Source organism: Schistocerca gregaria, chromosome 3 (genome assembly GCF_023897955.1).
Source record: "Schistocerca gregaria isolate iqSchGreg1 chromosome 3, iqSchGreg1.2, whole genome shotgun sequence".
NCBI lineage: Eukaryota > Metazoa > Arthropoda > Insecta > Orthoptera > Acrididae > Schistocerca > Schistocerca gregaria.
Genome location: NC_064922.1, coordinates 388,104,761 through 388,123,305, shown reverse-complemented (window position 1 = coordinate 388,123,305; position 18,545 = coordinate 388,104,761). Strand labels below are relative to the sequence as shown.

The following is an 18,545-nucleotide window of genomic DNA, read 5'->3' as shown; positions in this document are numbered from 1 at the left end:
TTCTCAATTTTGTTCTCCACAGGTGTCTGCGGACAAAACAACTGGATGGTCATCTGCAGTCTTCGGGCGTTCTTGAAATTTACATAGTGCTACTTCAGTTGATCCATATTAAGCCACACCTTCATGCCCCATGTCATTTGTAGCTTTTTTGGTGTCTTTATTTTATACTGAGTGTCGTATACAGCTATTTTTCTTCTGTAGAAAATGGCCTTAGCTGCTATATTTGGACAGTACCCTAAAGTTTCTAGATCCTATTCCAGTAAACGGCATTCTTCTGTTCAGGCTTGCTCTTTCATATAATTTTTTACCTTGTTCTGTGTGCGGGTTTTTCTCTGCCTGATGATTTTCCTCTGAAAGATATTGAAAGCGACAGCAGTGGTTGCATATATCTTTTGTAGTATTTGAAAATCTTAGTTAAACCCTGTATTGAATATTTCTCTGTGGAGCCAATATTTTTCAGGAGTTGATTGTTTCTGACATAATTTATGCCTTCTTTGTACAATCAGATCTCACGATGATAACTGTCACACCTCTGTTGGCAGAAATGCGAAGGTGCAGTGGGAAATGAATTTATGTGGTTTCTTATTCTCTCTCTTGTCATATTGGATCTCCTTACATCTGGACTACGATGCCCTCTCTTTTCAGCAGTCAAAATCGTGTTGCTGTTGTCTCTTTTCTTCTTATGTATCGCACAAATGTTTCTGATATATTAAAAGTTCTAAGGAGAAACCCTAGACACATATGAACTTCAGTCACCATTCAGGAGAAAGTACATCTTCGTCAGGTTTCTTTGACATTTTGCACCAGCAGAATGTGACCTTGCTTCATGGACCTCCTTAATAAGTGTAGCTAAATATTGTCACTGAATTTCTGTATCTTTCAATATCCAGAATCCATGGAACATCCTGCTCACTCCAGTCTCACTAATGAGCTCACTACACTTCCTTGGGTTTTTCAGCAATTCTTGTCCTCAAATGTTTGGCCGGCACTTCTTTTTTAGCAGTTGGTGTGTGTGCCATTCCTGACTGCCTATTCATTTTTCTTATATTCCTCCTCCAGTAGTCTGTTATAAAATGGAGCAAGAACACAGAGTGTGTGCACTGGCATTAACCTCTTTGCAGTCTGCCCTTCAAGAAACTAAACATAATCTGATGTGACAACGAAAGCAGTATGACCGTGTTGACAGTGCCTACAAAGGATAGTCTTTGTTTTGTCTAGTGTTTCTCCACTTGCTGATACTCACTGGGAAAGTGAAATAACTTGAAAGCATGTACGTGAACTGAGAGAACTGATGGATAGGCAAATGATTCAGCAGTGAGACACGATTTGACATTTTCACCTGACATCGCAAGATTTGTTATTAGGTGCTTGTCAACATACACTTCTCTTTCAGTATATCGGAAACTAGCACACAAGTGCAGTAACGTGGAATTATGCAAAACAAGCAGATATCAGTCTCTGCTGGATTAAAATGCATTTCTAAATTAAGTGATTAAATAAAGAGCCAGAAGAACATAAGTTCCGATAGATTTTGCTGGTTCCAAAATTGAGATGCACTTTGTTGAGGCAGAAGAATGTATGCCAGTATGTCTATATCTCTCTAAAATAAACTTGCAACATGGAGGTACACTGTTTTGACACAATATACAGCTGATTGCCATAAGAACGTAAGTAAACAAAGTCGAAAATGGCCATTTTTGGAGATATGTTGCCTTCTCACACGACATTAAGGTATTGAAATGTTTAATTCATCAAAACACAACAATATTGCACAGAAGACTAAACACATAATATGTTATAGATTTCTGTTATTCCTAATAAGAGACCAACATCTGATATAGAATATTGAAGTGATTCTTGGCTTAAATAGAATAATGTGCATAGTCTTAAAAAAATTCAGTAATCCTTCATTGTATGTAATTGTCCAGATGGTATGTTTCTCTCATTGTGATTGTGACTGGAGAAAATGTGTTAATCTTTCTACACTTCCTCTAATGAATTGATTGAAAGTACAAGAATGCCAGTCTGTTAGTACGCTACTCTTAAAAGTTCTAAATGTCATGTGTTGCAGGTGAATGCACCATGGATAAAAACTTTTCTCCATGGTGATTTTGATACTTACATAATACCTGGTATAGAGGCTGTAACCCTTGGTGGTTGTCGAAATTACGAGAGTTATGATTTGCGAGTGAACCGTTACGATACATCGTCTATTTTAGAACGATGCACTGCTCTTGTCCCAAGTCTCAAGAAAGCTTCTATTATCAGAGAATGGGTTGGACTGAGACCACATCGCAGTCCAGTTCGAGTGGAGGCTGAAAACATAAATGGCCTGAAGGTAATACTTTCGTTTGCAGTGGTTTTTGTAAGCTGTTTTTATAGTCTGCGTGTAACATCTCTCTGCATACCCTGCTGCTTGATATTGGGAGATTATTTGTGCATCTCCTTTTTCTAACCTTATCTCACACTTGCTGTGTAAATGTTTCTTGTTTAAAGCCTTTTTTGTGGAGTGAGTTAAAATATCAGCTTGGCCATTTCAGCGAAAAGCAGACAGGTTTATGAAGTAACCATTTAGTTATTAAATTCCTTATTTCATGTACATGGTATGTTATAGTGATGTGAAATAAGTTAATTTAACAGTCAAATATGATTGTGGTATAATCATTGCATTGAAGGGTGTGATGCAGTAATTGTTCTTGTAATAAAACGAATATGAGTGTGTTGTAAACAGGTTCGCTGTTGAGAATTATGTAATAGTCATTATTTCTGAATACCAATGTGAAAATTAGTTATTGTAAGTATACAGTCTCTGAAATTGTCTGCAAGAGACAACTGCGTCAGTAATATATACCAGGGTCAACTGATATTTTACCACACAGATTGCAGCAGAGAGATGAAATTATGTTACATGCAGTTCACTGTCTAAGCTTCTTTTCATCAAAAATTATTTTGATAATCAGTATGCTACAGGGCAGCACTTATCCTAAGCTGCTAAAATCAAACCAGTTTCATTAGCCTTATATTTGATTTTTTTTTTTGGAAATTAGTGAAGTGCAGTGGCAGGAAGAAAAAGATTTCTGCTCAGGTGAGTTACAGGGCTGTCACCAAAAATCAGGTAGCCATAATGCAGGGGTAGGTCTAGTAATAAATAATAAATGAGAAAATAGGAATGCGGAAAAACTACCGTGAAAACCATAGTGAACACATTTTTGTAGCTAGGGTAGAAAGCAAAGACCTACCACAGTTGAACAATTGTGTATGCCTACTTGCTCCACAACCAACATAACCTTGCTATGTTGGTACTGAAAATGGCTTAAAGCTAGGGGAATCTAGTCATTATTATTTCTGAAGGAATGGATCTTTACTCTTTGGCTTAACGATGGTAGCATCCTCTTGGGTAGAGTATTTAGGAGATCAAAGTCCACCATGCATATCTGTGAGTGGGGACTATTCAAGAGGAAGCTGACATTGGGAGACACAAAAATACCATTCTTTTAAAAAGGCCAGTTGGGAAACTATCGCAGAGTAACTGGATAAAGGCATAGTAAATTTCGCCCCAACCCCAGAGAATTATCAGGCATTTGTACAAATGCTATAGAGAATCTCCAGACAACATATACCACAAAGATGCCGACAGCAGTTCATTCCAGGTCTTTCTCATGACTCCAGGCATCTCCTAGCCAAGTATGAGGACTTATACAAAAAGGACCCCTTTAATCAAAAAACAATAGCTTGTGGTAAGGCTTTAAAAGAAATGCTAAGTGAAGCTCGGCAAAATAGATGTATTGAGACCCTGGAGAGGATGGATATGACCCATAGCAGCAAAAGAGCCGGGAATCTTATTAAAAAACTTGACAGAGACCCAAATGGCACCAAACAGTCTCCCGCAGTAACACCTATCCTCCAACAATTCTGTATTTACGACACTCACTATATTAGTGTGAGATCTTGGATATCCTAAAGGTATGCTGTTTTTCCAGTTTTTAACATATATGCCACTGCTGCTGCCTCCATTGTTACCCAAAGATGGGAGCATGTCCAGTATCATCTTCATCCCACAAGTGGGTTTGCTGCTTACATCTGCCTGTATGGCTAAGCAGGCAAATTTTGCACCTTGAAAAGCTCCTTGGCAGTTCCTTCTGTTCTGCTGTATCCCACCATACTGTAGTCCTATAAATTATCAAGGCCGTATTATAGTAGTGCTTATCCAGTACATACTCCTGGAGCTTACAAACCAGTTTTTTCCGCAGAATCTTCTAGTGCTCGTAAGAGCACCTTTTTCCTTGGAACAGATATTCTTTATGTGAAGAATCCATGATAATTTCGCATCCAGGGTTACCCCTAGATACTTTACTATTTCCACTACTGATAGAGTTTTGTCTAGAAGCTTGAGATTCCAGTGCATATACCGGATACATTTCCTCACAAATATATTAGTGGGACTAGAAAGTAATGTCATTTCTATGTGTGTTGATATTCATATGTCATTTATCAGCTAATTGTGTTCTTCAAAGTCACGTTAAAGACATTGTAAGGTTAGAGTGACTTAATTACTCATAATTAATATATACTGCAATTTATGGCGATATAGCAAGCCAAATACCTCAAGAGGTATGTGTCCGGCATCATTTTTGAGCTTCGCAAGGGTAGTAATGCAACAGTTGCTACAAAAAACATTTGAGGCCCTCCAGCATGCTGCATATGAAATAGGCCAGCAACTTTTCCTTTATTGAAATAAGAGTAGGAATTAAGTCAAAAGTATCATTAATAAGTATCCTTAATTTATTGTTGGCGACAAGTTTAAAACATTATGTCCTTAGTAAAACCATATATCTGTGTAAGTAATTAAAATATCCATGCTCGCAAATAGCCACAGCGTTCAATTCAGTATGGATACACAGATATGTTGTGGTGTCTTCTGCCAACAAATGTATCAGGATTATCAAATGTAGCGGGAAGACACTAAATATAGTGGGTGGGTGCGTGCTAGGAGGTGCCATATTAAATCTCGGCGAGAACTTTCCAAATGATTTATTTGCTTCCACTACAGTCCTCCATTCACCTCGGTCTGCATCACATGGCCCTGCGATGCTGAGGAAGCACCCCAGCGGCCTGTGTAATGCAACGTTGTGTTGTGCTGGCCTTGTACGCCAGCGGAGTTGTAGCATCATCAGGGTGCCACAGTTGACTTGACAGTCTGCATCCATGCCGACTCAGCGCTGCTCGGTGTGAACTGCAGGCGGCCAGCTGCGTCCTTCTTCTCGCTGGCATGGCTGAGATGATGGTGACAAACAAGCGCCCACTATCCGGCGTCCACATCTGCGGCCCTTGCCTTGGAAGTCTCCGGCATGTGTCGGGAGCCGAGACGACTGCTCGCAGTAGCGAGCCGAAGAGTGGCCCGCCCTGGCTGGCTGCGGACCCCACCTCAGCGTCAGAGGGTCGAACCAATGACCTGCCATGGACTGGGACAATGTTACTGCATGTAGCCCGGCAGTGTGATAAGACCCGCTGTCCAGGAGAGCTGCCACACTTGAATGAATCTCATTAGAAAATGTCACCTATTTATACTCGGCTGTACGCCTCTGTTTTGTCAAGTGCTCCGGTTCACATCGCGTACGCGTAACAATTAGGTTGGCCAGTGGCCCTCTTCTGCCTGTGACTTGCGCCATGGAAACTGCTGTGTGCGCCCTCTCCAGCAGTTCTATGCCCCCGTGGCCTCTGTTTGCCTTCGCAACTGCTGGTATATGTAACTTATTGAGTTCCAGCCCACACCTGACTGTAACTCGTGCTCCGAATATTGCACAAAACTTACTTTCCCTATCCTAAACAGTGGTGTCGCTACATTATTCTCCTCTTCGGAAAGACCTGGTCCCTGAGTCATCCTTTAACTAACTCTTCAACTTGTTTGGTTGGCACTTATGACATATTTTCCTACTACTGGAAGGGTCTAGTGCCCTCTTAAAACCATGACATGAAACAAAACGTACAAATTTCTAACTGCACTGCTTGATCGACCCCTTACCTACTCGTCTCATGCCCTTGGTATCCATTCCACTGGGTCTTGGACTACACTTGGTTCCCTCTTGGAATTAGCTCTCCGCCTGATCAGAAAGAAAATAACACATAACAAAGTTAAGGCTGCGATGGCACACGCACAGAGGTGCTCAAAATGATTATTATTTGCCATTGCCTTTCCCTATACTGAGCGACATGTTGCACAAGCTGTCCGGCTGTTATGCGCCCCTTTTGCTCTAAAATGAACTGGTTTACAGATCTCAACAGACCTGGCTCCAGAGTTTGATTTAACAAGGTCAGATTCTGCCTTGGCAAAAATTCTAAAGTGGCTTCTGGCCAGTACAGCTGTGGCTGCATAACATTCAATTGTGTGACTCCTGAAATTGACGCTGGCAGATGGAAGGTTGGTCCTATTATGTTACACTTCGTTCCATTGATTAAAATTCCGCTTCCTTCGAGCTCTACATGTTTCGCTTGTGTAAACACTCCTTGCTCAAAACAACTTGCTACTACTACCAAATTCTCGTAGGTGGAAAAGATCCAATGCATCTCAACCTGTGGTAAGCTCAATTTTGGCACCACAATGTACCTTGGACAGTCTATTCCTTTTCCTCTGGCTAAAAATAACTGAACCGTGCATGTGTCCCATATTTGTAGCTTCACAGATTTTCTTCCAACGTTCACTATTTTTGATCCAAACTCATCACCGATCGTGTGACTACTTTTATCCTTAAATTTACATTATATGAACTGGTGCAATAAACAAGACTTTCCTGACCCAGCGCTTTCGATAACAAAGAATTTAAACAGGAAATCGTACAACTCTTACATCGTTCAACACATATTTAATACGGCTTTGCTGCAAAATTTACTCCAATGCATTTATTTCTCCAGAACTGCATTTGATTTCTCCTCCAACAACATTCCACATACGTCAGCTGCTACACTTCCCTTTTCAGTGACCTAAGGACAGGGATCGCCATTGCCCTTCCTCCCTCTTCAAAAAGACTGCTGTTCCTAGCAGGCTCACAATACTCGAAAACACGTATAAAATACAATGCCCAGTTACTCTACGGCAACCCAATGATACATGACACAAAAGATAAAAAAAAAACTAAAAATACTCTACTTCTTTCTAGATCACAAAGCATACGATACTTCATTCTGTACTCTTTCTTCCTGGTTTTCTCTGTGCTTAGCAACTTCTCTTCACTCTCCCTTTCTTCCTCTTTTCTTCCTGTGACATGCCTGGAATCACATCCAGGCAACCCTTAAATGGCTGTAACCGCTCAGTGTGCGCTATCGTTGTTCTAGTTGGCAACTGAAGCTTAACATTAAAGGGAGATGTTGTTTCAACAACTTGGTATGGCCCTTGGTACCTACTGAGGAACATCTTCATTTTCCCTTTTTGTGTGTTGGGGCTGGACAGCATTACCCATTGCCCCACTTTGTACTGCGGTAAACTTCCTTTTCGCTTTACTGCATCTTCCTGCATTTCCAGAGCCTTTGTATTCAGCTTTTGTACCCGTTTCCAAACATCTCGAATTGTTCTCGTGGATTGACATACAGATTCACCGGTCCTTTCTTTCTGTAGCTTCACTGCATCAAACGGTGACAGCCTGTATGGACTTTTGCATTGTATGCACGTTCAATATGTTTCAAATACTTGTCCCACTGATGGTGATGAGACTCCACATAAAAACGCAGCATCTTCCCGATTGTTCTGTGTACCCGTTCTGTCCTTCCGTTGGCCTGTGGATGCAACGTGCTCATCCTAAACTTCTTTACGTTCAACAGTTTACACAGCTCCTTCATTAAATCCTACATGTGATTGGTCCCTTAGTCAGTAATTATTGTCTTCGGTACACCAAACTTCAAAATCCAGTTGTTTACTAACACTGCCTATTGACCTGACATAGCCACCATCTCCACATACCTTGAAAAATGGTCTATTATTGTGAGAACGAATTTGTTCCCCGATGGTGTTCGCCTAAAAGGTCCTAAGATATCGATCCCCAGAAAAGAAAACGGACATGTTACTTCCGGTAATCATTGTAGCTGTATCTGTTTCCGACTCAAATCTGCTCTCTGTGCACACGGTATACAATTCTTGACACACTGATCCACATCTATTTTCCTACCTCTCCACCACTCTCCTATTCGTCGCTTTACACCCTCCATGACCAGATAACATTTGATCATGTGCTTCCTTTAAAACCTCATCCCTCAACTTCGCTGGCTCTGCTACCCTTGGCCCTAGCTTCGTTTTCCTTCAAAGAAGACCGTCAAACACTTTAAACTGTGGCCGTGTCTGATACAATTTACACTCGTTTCCGTGTCCTGTAATTTTTGCCATACCGCTAGGGCATAACCTATGACTTCTACTTTTTCCACCTTGCTACTCAGTGCATCCACATTACTGTGCTTCTTCCCAGGCTTGTGCACCACCTCATAATCGAATTCACTAAGCCTCACAGCCCATCTAGCAAGTCTAGTGGACGGATGCTACAACCACTTCAACTCAGCATGATCTGTCGCTACCCGAAATCTTCTCCCATATAAATAACATTTAAAATATGTGGTTCCATAGATTACGCTAAGCATCTCCCTCTCGGTTGTTGAGTAATTCCTCTTTGCTGCATTCAACTGCCTAGACGCATAGGCTAGGGATGTTCTTTCCCATCAATTTCCTGACTAAGAACACACGCTAATGCTTGTTCGATGCATCGCATGCTAGTATAAATCCTTTTCAAAATCTGTAAACACGAGAACCAGACTTGATGTTAACACTTCTTTCAGTTTGTCAAACGTTTTCTAACAGTCTTCTGTCCTCTCAAATTTCACACTCTTCCGTAACAATCGCGTCAATGGCTGTGCTAAATCTGCAAAATCTTTCACAAACTTTCAATCGAAATTGCAGATTCCGATGAATAACTGCACTTCCTTAACTGTTTTCAGTTCTCGAAAATCCCTTACAGCCTGTACCAACCTCGGATCTGTTCACACTCCGTCCTTACTGATAATATGACCCAAATATTTTACATCTTCTAATGTGAAACGACACTTCTCGAGGCTCAACAAGAAATGAACTGCTCTTAACCTCATAAAGACTTTCCTTAACTGCTGTCTATCTTGTCTCGTACTACTTGAAAACACTATGTCATCCAAATAGACAAGACACTGTCTAGCAACCTCTGAAATGTTGTCAGAGTGTTTTTTTAAACTGAATGTCATTCTGATGTACTAGTGATGGCCTCCAGGTGTAGAGAAAGCAGTTTTTGGACGATCCTCTGGAACCACCTCTAACTGATGATAACCACTTCTCAAATCAATCATAGAAAAGTACTGGCACTGTCCTCAATGATCCAAAGTCTCCGATATGTTTGTAATGGTGTATGCGTCCGTTACTGTCTTATTATTGAGGTATCGGTAGTCACAACAGAACATTTATTTCTTAGTTCCATCCATAGATTTTTTAGGCACAGTGACAATGCCTGCTTCCCAGCAACTATTACTATGCTCTATAATACCATCCGCAAGCTGCTGATCAAGGAAATCGTCCACAATTGGCTGCAAATATCTCGGTATTCTGTATAGTTTATGGTAAACAGGTGCTTCACTCCTTGTTGGTATCCTATGTTGCACTAATGGAGTTGCTGGTAAAGGCCCTTGTGGAAAAACAAATCCTTAAATTCCCACAATAATTCCTCCATATGCTCTCTTTCATCTCCTTTCAAATGCTTCATTTTGTCATACAATGCATTTCTATCGGCAGTTAGTGATTTATCGCTTCACCTGCCTCTCCAACACCAATCTTCATCATCTGCTACATCTAAATTTGCTACTAAAAACTCCTTTCCTCAAATTCGCGTCTAGAGCGCTAAAATTATCCACGTTCATGGGAACTACTCACCCATCGTTACCCTCCTGTACATGTACAACACTACGTTTCACAAAACACTCCAATGAATCCAAATCTTCATTATCTTCCAATGGTTCAGTAACACTTACTGTACCCACAGATAGATTTGACTACACTTACACAAAGCGACTTCTTGGTGTCACTAGACACACAGTCATGCGAATTAAGCCTTAAAGCTAATGTACGCGGTTCAATTGGTTTGTTCATTACGCTAAATGCCCCTCGCAACAGCTCTGCATTGACAACAGTTTCCCCTAGCGGAAATAACATTCCACCAAGTTCCACAGTTCATTATCCGAGAGCAATTTTGGCATGATGTTGATGCAAGAACTCTACTCCTAGGATCATGTTGTAGCCCTCGCTTACCCATGGTACCACCTCCTTGCATGCATTAAATCGGACTTTCCCTATGCGAAAGTCAACTGTCACTGACCCCAAAGGCATGACCTCCTTATCCCCCACTCCACGCAACCTATAACATGGTGGGTGTAACTTCCTCTATCCCATTATATTTTTAGTAGCCACTGACATTTGTGCCCCTGTGTCCAACAAAATCATAAACTTTTTAGGTCCTACGGATCCTACCACTGAACATTCCACCCCTGGATACGTATTCATAGCATTGAAATTAAACGGGAGCTCCCTTTGGTGGGTCTTGGGCCCCCTCTGCCATTTAACTCTTGTCCACCTCTCCTATCTCCACTTCTCCATCCTCCACGATGCTGATTTCCACCCCTTCCTCTATTCCTCGGTGACTGGGTACATTGCCTCTGCACATGTCCCGTATGACCACACTTATAGCATTTTATACTGCTGCAAATACTGTCGCCTCTCACGTACCCCTGTTGCCAAGTCTATTTCCTCACATAGAATTGCCAGCTGAATGGCTGAATACAAATCTTTCGGATTCCCTTCAAGCACTTTCTGTGACATATGCGCTGGTAACACTCTCAAAAATACATCAAGTGTCCTTTGCTCAACCTCCTGCAACTGAACACTATTCGCTTCATTGTTCTGACCCACCTCGTAAGTATATTCATTAATTTCCCTTATCCTGTCTGTAAATTTCTCCATCTCCCCCTGTCTCTTTATCATTGTGCTTAACCTCTCCCTAAAGTACCGAGCACTATTCTGTTTCTTGTACCTTTGTAAAAGCCCTTCCTTTAACTGTTTAAACTGTCCTGCCTTCCTTAATGCCTCAGAACACCTTACATATGTTTTTGCTTCACCCGTTGGTCTAATCTTGGCTATATGTAACAACTGCTCATCGGATCCCCCATTCATCACCGCTGAAGTCTCCAAGTCCTCCACAAATGAAAACACATCCTCAGATGCCTTGCTATAAAATGGAATAATCAAACTTGTGGCAGCTGGATCAATCTCCTGCACCCTAGGCAACAACAACTGATCAGATGCGGTTTCCTGCTCACTTCTAGAAGTTAATTCATTTCTCAACTGCATACTGACTGCTGTCAATTGTGCTACTTTTTCCATCAAAATCCGCACCGCTTCTCGTTCCGACACACCTCGTGTCCTTGACTCTGCCAATGTGTTGCTTTCGTCCCCAGTTAGTCCCATTTCAACTTATAAAATCCCAAAAACCAAAACATTTAACTGCAAAAATTATCTGATTCCGTATACCTCAGTCCCATCACACTCAAATTAACCCAAAGGTAATTAATACCTCAGTCCCATCACACTCAAATTAACCCAAAGGTAATTAAATATCACAAAAACAATGTTAAACATCAAAAAATGTGACTTGCCAGGAGACATACTCGAAAAAACAAAAAAGAAAGAAAACGTCCGACACTCAAAAAGAACAATTTTGTCAGCACTCACCACATCTTGTGACTGTACTGCAGGCAGTGGGCTGGAACGTCGTACTGGACAGACGTCATGCTCTATTCTGACACCAAATGTTGTGGTGTCTTCTGCCACCGAATGTATCAGGATGACCAAATGTAGCGGGAAGACACCAAATGTAGTGGGTGGGTGCCAGGAGGTGCCATATTAAAACTCAGCGAGAACTTTCCAAATGATTTATTTGCTTCCACTACAGTGCTCCATTCACCTCAGTCCGCGTCACATGGTCCCAGAATGCTGAGGAAGTACCCCAGCGGCCTGTGCCACGCAACGCTGTGTCGTGCCAGCCTTGTATGCCAGCGGAGTTGCGGCATCGCCAGGATGCCGCAGTTGACTCGACGGTCTGCGTCCCTGCCGACTCATCGCCACTCGGTGTGAGCTGCAGGTGGCCAGCTGTGTCCTTCTTCTCGCTGACATGGCTGAGAACGCGGTGACAAACAAGTGCCCGCTATGTGGTGTCCGCATCTGCGGCCCTCGCCTCGGAAGTCTCGAGCGTGTGTCGGGAGCCGAGACGATTGCCCACGGTAGTGAGCCAAAGAGTGGCCCGCCCTGGCTGGCTGCGGACCCCGCGTCGGCCTCAGAGGGTCGAACCAACGACCCACCATGCACTGGGACAGTGTTGCCCCATCTGTTGTTGTATGTAGCCCGGCTGTGTGATACGACCCACCGTCCAGGAGAGCTGCCACACTTGAATGAATCTCGTTAGAAAACATCACCTATATATACTCGGCTGTGCACCTCTGTTTTGCCAAGTGTGCCGGTTCACATCATGTACGCGTAACACTTAGGTTGGCCAGTGGCCCTCTTCTGCCTGTGACTTGCACCATGGAAACTGCTGGTGTGCATAACTTACTGCAATCTGGCCCACACCTGGCTGTACCTCGTGCTCCGAATATCGCACAAAACTAACTTTTCCTCTCCTAAAGGGTGGTGCTGCTACAGATAGTTCAAGACACAATAAACAAACTATGCTGAGCACTACAGAGTTCTCTCTGTACAGTTCAGCATAGTTTGTGTATTACAAGTTCAACTATCAGTATTGCTATTGTGGACTGTCCTCTGTGGCTATTTCTAGGAACACAGGATGCAATAAACAAGCTGTGTTGCACAGTTATAGAGTTCTGCAACAAATAAACAGTCAGCCATCAATTTGAGTGATATTCCAAATTTATTCAAGCACCTAATTAGTAGTCGCGAACATAAGGAGAAATCACTCAAAGTATTTGTCTCCTAATACATCAACCAAGCTTCTGTCTCACCTAGATTTTAGTTACAAACATGGTGCACTTGGTACAAAGCCAATACAATGTTTACATGTTAACCTCTTTATGCAGATTACTAGTAAATGTTCAGATCTGTGTTAAATGTATAACAGATGTTGGTAATTTCTACTTCTTTGGAATGATCAGTAACAGTAAAGATATAATTTACTATTACTGCTTTTAACAGTGCAAGGAAATTGATGTATTTAATTGTTTAGGTACTTTTCTAATAATGTTACAATTTAATGCAGACCTCAAAAAGAGTTTTGCATAACCTCGGTTCCGATAGTTCCAGATCCTGTACAGAAAATTGAAATAGAGATCAACATAAACGTCATATCCGCTCTTTTTATCGCTCATGAAAACCAAACTTTATATGTTTTATCACCATACAGCGAGACCTTCAGACGTGTTGGTCCATATTGCTGTACACATACTATCCACAAGTTCATCAAGGCACTGTTGGTCCAGATTGTTCCACTCCTCAACTGTGATTCAGCATAGGTCCCTCAGAGTGGTTGATGGGTCATGTTGTCCAGAAATAACCCTTTTCAATCTATCTCAGGCATGTTCGATAGTGTTCATGTCTGGAGAATGTGCCAGCCACTCTAGTCGAGCGATGTCATTATCCTGAAGGAAGTCATTCGCAAGATGAGCACAAGGGGGTGTGAATTGTCATCCATGAAGATGGATGCCTCGCCAATATGCTGCCGATATGGTTCCATTATCGGTCAGAGGACGGCATTCACATATCGTACAGCTGTTAGTGTGCCTTCCACGACCACCAGTGGCGTACGTCAGCCCCACATAATGCCACCCCAAAACAACAGGGAACCTCCACCTTGCTGCACTCGATGGACAGTGTGCCTAAGGCATTCAGCCTGACCGGGTTGCCTACAAACAAGTCTCCAACAATTGTGTGGATGAAGGCAAATGAGAGACTCATCAGTGAAGAGACGCGATGCCAGTCCAGAGTGGTCCATTCAGCATTTTGTTGGGCCCATCTATACCGCACTGTGTTGTGTCATGGTTGGTTGGAAAGATGGAGTCGGGACTGAATTTGCGCATCATGCATCCTGTGGCTACATGAAGAGCATATTTCAATATACTGGCGTTGCTGTCAGGGTTCCTCAAAGCTATAATCTGTAACGGTCGTCCACTGCAGTAGAAGCCCTTGGGCAGCCTGAGCGAGGCATGTCATAGACAGTCCCTGTCTCTCTACATCTCCTCCATGTCCGAACAACATCACTTTGGTTCACTCTAAGACGCCTGGACACTTCCCTTGTTGAGAGGCCTTCCTGGCACTAAGTAACAATGCGGATGTAACTGAACCATGGTATTGGCCGCCTAGGCATGGTTGAACTATAGACAACTCAAACCGTGCACCTCAATTCTGGTGGAATGACTGGAACTGATTGGCTGTCGCACCCCCTCCATCTAATAGGTGCTGCTCATGCGTGGTTGTTTACGTCTTTGGGCTGGTTTAGTGACATCTCTGAACAGTCAAAGGGACTGTGTCTATAGTATAATATCCACAGTGAACGTCTATCTTCAGAAGTTCTGGAAACCGGGGGGATGCAAAACTTTTTGGTTGGTATATTTGTTTCTCTGGAAATGACTTTCTAGGTTTTAAATCTTGTTTCAGATTTATAAAAAACTAAGTAAGATGTTAGTGTTAGTATTTGTGTGAATTATAAGTGTATGTTAAAATTTCAATTTGAAATGCAATGTATCTATTTAATATTTGGGTTATATCCTTCCACAACAGTTTCGACATGATTTGCAGTACATTGTGAATACCCCATCCTATTTAATATTTGGGTTATATCCTTCCACAACAGTTTTGACATGATTTGCAGTACATTGTGAATACCCCATCCTCTATGCTTTCTAATGAGCTGTAAATTAAAAATACATAGATTTTGAAGCTAAGTTTTTCATCACATTATGTGGCATTTTTTCTTTAATAATTTGATTGGGTTTTCAGTTTTTGACTCAAGAGGTGGTCATTACCAAAGTAAACCAAGTATTTTTCACTGTTAAATTGCATATCAATATATTATTTTTAGATATTTACATGCCACAAACAAAGAAAAATTATAGTTTGTCAGAAACCTTCCTATTCTGTATTAACTCGTGAGAATATAAACGAAACATTATAAAACTACATAAACATAAATGTCAGAGGCAGTGTTCTTAGGTTTATTTCTTCATCTAATCATATTCTGTGCGACAGTTGAGCATGCAAACTTGTAGTGAAGAACCTGATACACAGGTCTGGCTCCAGCTGCCAGTGAGGCGCGTGCGTGTGTGTTTTGTCATCTTTTTTTGACAAAGGGCTTGTTGGCCAAAAGCTCATTTTCCAACAGTCTTTTTGTTGTGCCGTTCTGTGTCTCAGCATCTCTGCTATATGGTGAGTAACAACTACCCTTTCCGTTGTATTGACACAGTTTAAAATGTTACAGAAGACAGACTGAAATATGGCATATCTAGAATTTAAAGTATTTATAGATTTAAAAAAAGCTTTTGGAAATGTAGACTGAAATACTCTTTCAAATTTTGACGGTGGCATGATAAAATTCAAGGAGCAAAAGGTTACCTACACCTTGTAGAGAAACCAGACTGCAGTCATAAGTATTGAAGGACAAGAAAGAGAGGCAGCAGAGAAGGGAATGAGACAGGATTGTAGCCTATCCTCGTGTTATATCTACTCATAGAGCAAGCAGTAAAGGAAATTAAAGAAATTTGGAAAAAGAATTAAAGTTCAAAGATTGAAGTTTTTTGATGACATGCTGGAAGAATGGAGACTTTCGAACTTTTTATTATGAAAGACTGCTGAAGATTAGATGGGTAGATCAAATAATTAAAGGAGAGGTACTGAATCAAATTGAGGAGAAGGGAAATTAATGACTCAAACTGACTAAAAGAATTGAGTGATTGATTGGCATTGGGTAATTGTTTCAGTAGGCAGCTTCACCAGCTTTATCCTGTTCTGTGCCAATTGTTCCTCAGTTTTGTGATTCATTTTGCTGCAGTCATTTTTGTTGCATCACACATACCTGCCAATATTATTGCAAGTTCACTTTGTTGTGTGATTTGTACCCTTTACTTCAATTCAATTAGTTAATTAAAATGAAGAGTACAAAAACTGACCTGAAACATGCAAATTTGTCAGTAATAATGGCATTATTGACAATTATACATTAATGTAAACTAAATACATGGGAATCGTTCTGAATGAATCACTTCAGTGATGTCAAAATCTACTGTTTCCAAATACCCTTAAAATATATAAATCCAAAAGAGAATGGTACACCACTTTCAAAAATTCTTACCACTGAAAAATTGTTTAACTCTTGTAGTAATATGTAACATTCAGTTTCTATCTGGTGATTGCATTTCATTGCTGCCTTGTAGTTCATTTGCAGAGTTTAAAATAATCTACAACAATTAATTCTTACAAAACCATATATTTTACATTTTCCACATTACTCTATATTCATTCACCTGTAGATTTACTTTGAGCTGATATGATGTGCTGCTATCTACCTAAAGCAGTGGCTGTTAATGGGCATATATTCTGTGCAGTCTGTGTTTATGGTGCTGCCACTTGTTTCAGTAATTGAGCATCTTGTGTCAAATGTTACATTAGGCACAGGTGTCTTTATGCTCACTATCATGTTCAAAGATTTGGGCATTGCTGTGGATGCTCGCCTGCATCCACTGTCCTTGAATCCGTACTGTATCTCATTTTGCCATTGAATCCTTAATGTAACTCATTTTAGATTTATAGTAATGAGATCCTCACCCAGTTAAATGTACCTCAAAAATTTACGGGATGTGACATGACAACATAGAGATCGCAATACCAAAATCCGTTGCAGTTCTTTCCATTACCAAATTGACAATACCTTGATGCCTCAGGATGAGACTGTCAACCGATACCTCCTTTGCTTAACTTGTGCCATAAATTTTGTTTTTCCCCAGTTCGAATCAGTACATCCTCATTAGTTATTTGATCCACCCATATAATCTTCAGCTGTCACGTGTAGTACCACAACTCAAAAGCTTTTGTTCTACTTTTATCTGTACTATTTATCATCCCATTTCACTTTCACATAAGGCTACACTCCAGACAAATACCTTCCGAAAAAACTTCTCAGCACTTAACTTTATATTAGTTATTACCAAATATCTGTTTTACAGAAATACTTTTCTGCTATAGACAGTCTGCATATTATATCCTATCTACTTCAGCCATCATCAGGTTATGTTATTGCCCAAATAGCAAAATTCATCTACTGTTACTGTTTCCTTTCATAATCTAATTCCCCCGACATCACCTGATTTCATTTTAATACATCCCACTAGCCGTCCTTTACTTTTGTTGATGTTAATCTTATAACCTCTTATCAAGACACTATCCATTTCCTTCAGCCACTCTCTCAAGTCCTTATGTCCTCTTACAAGATCAGAATATGGCATTGGCTGTTGCACTGTCTTTCTTTCCTCTTCCAGCTTTGTTACAGACAACAGTCTCTCCTGCTGCCTCCCTTCCCTCTCTCACACAGATTCACAGATTGAGAGAGTTGGAGGGGGAGGGGAGCAGAGTTACTGTTTCGGAATTGTTGACACTGTTAGACTAGAGCGTTTAGTGGAAAATAATATTTAAATTGTGTCCTTTATTTTCTCCTTCAGTATTCATGTATTTTTAGTACATGTAAGCTGTAGAGTTGATATGATTGAAGAAAGATGATGTTGAACATAATTGGGGTTGTAAAGTACAACTTTCTTTCTGTGAATATCACATCATATATACGAGTAACAGCATTTTCTGTAATTTTACGTAGAGAGAGAGAGAGAGAGAAAGAGAGAGAGAGTGGGAAATAAATGCACATACATTCAGAACAGATGTAAGATTAATTACTGGCAACAGATTTGTTTGTAATTCACGAAAGTATCACAGAAATAGTATAGAATTAAAACAAGTAATTTTTGTGTTCTAGGTTGTTCATAACTACGGTCATGGTGGTTATGGAGTTACATCAGCACCTGGAACAGCAAAGCATGCGGTTCAGCTTGTGAAAGAAATGCATTCTGCACGCAGCAAATTATAAGAGCTTGTTATTAAGAGGAGGAGATGTTGTTCCTGATCACATTTACACATACTTGCCACTCCACAAGACATTGACTGTAACACATAACATCTTAATACTGTTTAGCTTAAGAAAAACTCAAAGTTTACAATGTACAGAAATAAAAAAGTTCTTATGACGTGCTGTCTTTATGTTGCTTTGAATTTTTTACCACCTGTTACATACAAATAAATAGCCTGGCTTGTACTCATGGAATTGAAAGTTAACAGATGCAAAAGCAGTATAGTTTTAGGAAACTGTTGTCATAACTTGAGTAAATGTTTGAATGTCATCGTTGTAAAGCAATTCATGTCTAATTTTCTTCTATAAGTGTAATTTTGTGAC

General features: G+C 40.7%; 1 protein-coding gene across 7 annotated transcripts in view; it reads left to right on the top strand.

Annotated features, from left to right (window-relative positions):
• Positions 1–18,339, top strand: part of LOC126355189 (D-aspartate oxidase) — a 150,021-nt gene extending 131,682 nt beyond the window's left edge. For 4 of the 7 annotated variants that reach the window (XM_050005410.1, XM_050005411.1, XM_050005412.1 and 1 more), the window contains exons 6-7: positions 2,072–2,338; positions 18,072–18,339. In XM_050005410.1, coding sequence (XP_049861367.1) covers positions 2,072–2,338; positions 18,072–18,182 — 378 coding nt within the window. In that variant the 3' untranslated portion in view covers positions 18,183–18,339. The remainder of the gene's footprint in view (positions 1–2,071; positions 2,339–18,071) is intronic. The other 3 variants (XM_050005414.1, XM_050005415.1, XM_050005416.1) reach the window with 1 other exon arrangement.
• Positions 18,340–18,545: the final 206 nt, after the last annotated feature.